A 5,872-nucleotide genomic window follows, 5' to 3' on the forward strand; every position below is an offset into this window, starting at 1 on the left:
ATATATGCATACATCATATTGTCTATCAAAAAGTACATTAATTTAATTTATCGATTCTAAATTAACTAAAATTCTTTTGGCTAACTATGATCATAACTATTAAATAAAAATATAATGATTAAAAATCATATAAATGTATTTTGACATATTATTCATTAAGTATACTGACAATTACACACAAAAATACATACATACATACGTAAAGTAATGAAGAGTACAAGTGTTGCCAGAACGATCCATTAATTATTCATACATAAAATAAAATTAAACATTTGGAAGGTCTCAATCTGTAGGATAAATTGTGAACCATGTCCCAAATGCAGTCAACAAAAGTGCAACTATAGCACCAACCCAAGCCATCACTTTCAAGGGGCTACTAAAGTAGTTCTCACAAATTTGAGTAAACCACACATTAATATTTTTCTTGCAATGCTCTTGTATTTGATTTTTTACCTCTTTGTAGTAATCATCATGTGGCACTAAATTATATATATTGCCTATCTTATCGAATAGATCAACTACTTGTACGTCGCTACTGAGACAATTATGAAGTATGTTCGCTGACCTTAGATCCTTAACATCTTGCTCATTCTCAATTAGCAAATCTAGAAAACTAACGTAAGAGGTTACTCCACATTCGTTCTTATTATTATGATCACCACACATTTCGTAAGCAACCAAATTAAACAACTTAAGTTCTGTCGATTCGTTAACTGTTAGGCTGCGAAGTTTGAGTGTACCCCTCCAACAACCTGGTTGGAAAGATAGGTCTTTCAACCTGAGAGTATTACTAGGCTTCATTCTAATCCCTGCTGCCTTAAGGTCCTGAACATTGCGAAATGTCCTTTGATTATTCCCTGGACTAGTTTTGGTACATGTACTGCCTTTCAAGACAGTAATGCGCTCATTCAATCTTGTCATGAGTAATGTAAGCTTGTCTCGGACAATATTGCAATAAGCTGACCTTTGATTATGAGGACTAGTTTCATGGCTAGGCTCTGATGATGACTTGGTTGTGGACATATCATCTAAAAAAGCTATTCGGAGAAGATCAAGGAGATGAGCCGGTTTAATTTTATCATACCATTCATCTTCGAGCAAAACCTTTGGTGAAGAACTGTTTGGTTCCATAAGATGATTGATAATAAACAACCTAAGAGATTCCTTGTACGGTTTGCACATTTCTTCATTCATTGGTGGTTCCATCAACAATTTAAAGACTTTGAAAGGAATTTGATTCTCTAAGAGGAATAGGTCATTTTGAAAGAGAACAACTTGGCCATTATTAATCTCAATGCCCGAAAAATCTTTACGAACAACACAATGTATGAACTGCAATACTGACAAACCATCCCTGAACAAAATTCTTGCTAGTGCGTCTTCCTTACGATACTTGTTCACATTAGCATGAAAATGATCTTCGAGCTCCTTGATGTTAGCTTTAATTTTTCCAAGCAACTGTTCAGACATTCCTTTACTTTTTCCAATAAATTTTGCAGCCAAACTAATTTTCAATCTCTTATTCACAAGATGTGTGTTGCCATAATGAACTGGACCAATTGCCATGAATCTTGGTATGAAATTCTGTTTAAAATCTTCATCTGTCCTATTCAACATGATAGTCTGAATTTTCTGTATCTTTGTGTATTCCTCCTTATTACTAGGATGATTGTTGGATTTTATTTGATCGTCTATTGATTCCAACAACTTTTTATCTTCATACAAAAAGTTGATTAAGTCTGAGGCATTCTGGTCCTCCATATTTGTTTGCTCGATATTTGTTTTGCTATCCTCATGAACATCTAAAACAGTTTCCTTCTTTTGATCTTGATAATAAATTAAGGCACTCAATCCAAATACACATAACATAAATGAAATATATATACATTTAAAATATACAGTTTGAAGCAAATATACCTTAAAAGGATATTGAATTTGCTTGATCTTGGTCATTTGCACATGAACGAGTGCGCACCATTTGGCACTGAAAGGAAACCCTGCATTATACATATGTTATATTCTATGTTTTTGTAAGAATGAAGTGAGGAGATTATAAACTATGTACTGCATTATTTATAGTCTACTATAATTGTACACAAACTATAAAATAATATAACTCATAAAGTTGAGAGTGAGATATGAGTGTGTGCAAGAAACTTTTGTCATAGGTCGTTTTTAGAAAAGTATATATAAAAATAAAGGATTTTAACATGACAATCCCTCGAAGAATTATATTATAAGCGGTTTAGACTAGTGTGGCAATTTATTCCTTCTAGACTCAGCCACCTGGTTCTTTTCTATTGGTGAAGATAGTATATCGCCTATTCCTATTGGTTTAGTAGGTTAAGTCGGTTACAAGTCTAGAATCTATATATAAGTGTTATGATAGTCATTTTAAGATAGTACGGTGAAAAATCTTGTAAACTCTAGAGAGAGAAAGAGAGTTAGCTTTGTATGTGGTTTTGTCCTTCATGAAAGAGAGAAAACGAATTTAGTTCCAAGTGAGAGAAAGCTTCAAGAAATGGTAAAAGTTTGGTTGAGTTTATTGTACAAAGGATGTTTTGTATTGTCACTTAGTGTTATATTATTTTATAATATAATGTTTTAGATTTGTTATCCCCAAAATTTGAAAGAGATGACGTGGCCATAGAAATGACAAATGGCAAGGAATGGTTGAGTGATCTGGCTTAGGAGTGACCCGGTAGACCAGTGAAGAATTTTGACTGGCCAGTCAAGTGTCATGACCGACCAGGCATGACCTTGTCCGATCAGTCACATGTTTGTCTGCCCAGGCATGACCTTGTCCGACTAGTCACATGTTTGTCTGCCCAGGCATGACCTTGGCCGACCAGTTACATGTTTGTTTGCCCAGGCATGACCATGGCCGACCAGTTACATGTTTGTCTGCCCAGGCATGACCTTGGCCGACCAGTCATGATCATGTCCGACCAGCCAAGTGCATGTCTGCCCAGCCAGATGCATGTTTGCCCATTCAAGTGCATGTCTGCCCAGTCAAGTGCAATGTCTACCCGGTTAGGTGCGTGTCCGCCCAGTGAAGGTTTGGTCGACCAGCCTGAATGTGATAAGGATCGACTAGATAGAGCAGGGCTACACAAGAGATCCCAGAAATGGCTTCAACAAGAATCGGTCTTGGCTTGCGCGGGAATCTTTCAGTTTATCCCATGAATATAATGTATTATTATATTTCGAATATTATTGTAAATTAAATATAATGAGAATAACAAAATATCCCGATTAGGGGGGACATCATCTGTACGATCCTGAGCCTATAAATACAAGGCTTATGGCATCATAAAGGGGACTTTGGATTCAGATTCTAATTTTCTAGAGAGAGAGAGAGTACTTGTATCTTGAGAGAACTCTTGTATTCTTGTAATCTGCACTGAAGAAACTCAGTTGACTCAGGTTCATCTGATCTTGAGTGTAGATCTATAATCACAACTCTAAGTGGATTAGGCTATTACCAACACATTGGGGCTAAACCACTATAAAAATCGTCTGTGTCGTTTATTTCTCTTGAAGATTTTTGTCGTTTTGACGTCTACACGTCGTTGGCCAAAAACGCGGTCAACATTTTGGTGCTTTCATTGAGAGCCTGAAGAGAAGAAGCACACAACTATCATATCGAAATGGCACCCAAGAATACCAATGTGGCATCCAAAAGTCAGGCATGTCAAAAGAGCCTGCTAGATCAGAAGATCTTGGACCGCAGAACCCAGAGACTGAGCCCAGAGTGTTTCTCGAGGAGACCACTCTAGAAGTTGAATAACTCCAGGAAGCAATAGGCGCTTTCCAAGAGGAGATGATGCAATTCAATGCTCGGTAGGAGTCTTTTGCTGAAGAGATGGCCAGGCAAAGAGCTGCGTTAGAGCAGCAAAGACGCGATATGGAGGCCAGAAGCGAAGAGCTCAGACAGCAACAGGAGGAGGTCAACCGGAGACATCATGAAGCAACACTTGCTCTAGAAGCGGCTATCCAATTGTTCCAAGCCAATGCTCAAGCCGCAGCACGAGCATCCTCCCAAGGAGCAAAAAATAATAATGCTGATCGGAGGACCACTGACAGAGTCAATTCTCGTGGACTGGACAGAAGTAGGAGGAACCCCCATGGTCGGGAAGATGATGGGGACCGATCCAGAACTACCTCGACGCAAAGAGAGCACTCTAGAACCCCCTCCAGGAGCCAACGATCAGAAACTTCGAGGTCAGGAAGTCACCGATCGGGCAGTAAGAAAACCCCACCCAGGCAGGATCAGACCAGGACTCCTCGAGATAAGAGGACTTCACAATTCAAATATGGGCATGGTCGTGATGAGGCTGATAGTCATCACACCGATCATTCAAAGGAAAAGGAAGGCAATGACCAACAAGGAAGGAAAGACTGCCCAGGACATACCGAAAGGCCTCCACTGCACCCCGACCAACAGCGTAGTAGGAGAGAGCAAGTCCCGCGTAGTAAGCCCTCTGGGAAATCAAAGAGTACGGTGTTCGATCGGGCAGGAGAGCATGCTTCCCGAAAGGATCTAAGGGATGTTATCACCAACAAGAGGAGGACCGTCCCGGTCGAAAGACAAAATCTAGACCGCCCTGCCAGTTAAGTAGAAATACTTGACAACATCGCGCCAGATGGTAATGCCCGACCAGGCAGTCAAGATCTTGGAACTTCATCAGTTGCACCAGCCATCCAAGCCCAGCTGGATGTACTAGCAGTTGTAGTGCAAGGTTTGTCAAAACGACCTTCCGGGATAGATGCGATAGACCACCAGAGTGGTAGCCCATTTTGTGCCCGGATTAGAGCAGCCCAACCACCGGCAAAATATAAAGCACCGGTTCTGCCAGTATATACAGAAAAGGCAGATCCCATTAGACATATTGGGAAGTTTGAGGACCAGATGGAATTGCTAGGAGTAAGTGACGATTATCGGTGTAGAGTTTTCCCGACTACATTATCGGATACTGCCCAGGAATGGTATTGGAAGTTTAAGCCGAACTCCATTACCTCTTGGGAAGCATTCAGGAAGGAGTTTTGTAGACAATTCAACACTGCCCGGACTCCACCAGTTTATGCAAACCACTTGGCAGATATCAAACAAGGAAAAGATGAGTCTCTAAAGAATTATATACAGAGATTCATGAGAGAAGCCAATAGAGCAACTGCTGTAGGAGACGAGGGGAAGATGGTTGCCATATCCGTTGGGATAACTTATCGGAGCCCTTTGTGGGATAGTATACATAGAAATCCAATTTCAACACTTCAACAATTTCTTGACCGAGCAGACAAGTATATGAAATTGGATGATGCAATCGAGAAAGAGGAGAATGGCATAAACAATCCGGGCAGATCAACTGACTCTCCTAAGGATGGTGGAAAGAAACGTGGAAATAACGGGTCTGACCACCATGAGGAAAAGAAAGTAAAGTTGAGTTCAAATGAAAAGCCAACCAAGTATGAGACTCAGTTCACTAACTACACCACTCTCTCGGCTAGCCGAGCGGAAATATATCTTGCTAGTCATGAAGAGGTTCCCTACAAGAAACCTCCACCCATCAAGAAAGAGATGAGGAAGAGAGACATGAATAAGTTTTGTCGTTTCCATGGAGATTATGGTCACGACACGAATGAATGCAATCACCTCAAGGACGAGATAGAATTTCTTCTCCGGTCGGGCAAGTTGAGGAAATACCAGGCAGAGACACCCCAAGGAGAAGGAGGCAGCAACAATCCTGGTTTCAGATGACAAAGATCTCCACCCTTGCAGCCCGGACCTGTGTACTTTACCTTAGACACTATATGTGGAGGTCCACACTTGGCTGAGGAAAGCAAAAAATCAAGGGAGAGGTATGCTGAGCGG

At 40.5% G+C, this 5,872-nt stretch overlaps 1 protein-coding gene across 1 annotated transcript; it reads right to left on the reverse strand.

Annotated features, from left to right (window-relative positions):
* Positions 1-282: 282 nt before the first annotated feature.
* On the reverse strand, positions 283-1,761 carry LOC133805484 (uncharacterized). Its single transcript, XM_062243671.1, has one exon. It carries the CDS (start codon positions 1,759-1,761, stop codon positions 283-285), a length of 1,479 nt encoding a protein of 492 aa, XP_062099655.1.
* Positions 1,762-5,872: the final 4,111 nt, after the last annotated feature.

Source organism: Humulus lupulus, chromosome X (genome assembly GCF_963169125.1).
Source record: "Humulus lupulus chromosome X, drHumLupu1.1, whole genome shotgun sequence".
Lineage (NCBI taxonomy): Eukaryota > Viridiplantae > Streptophyta > Magnoliopsida > Rosales > Cannabaceae > Humulus > Humulus lupulus.

Excerpts from the sequence above, each read along its gene's own strand:
- LOC133805484 (XM_062243671.1), bottom strand. The coding sequence starts at position 1,761 with ATGGAGGACCAGAATGCCTCAGACTTAATCAACTTTTTGTATGAAGAT.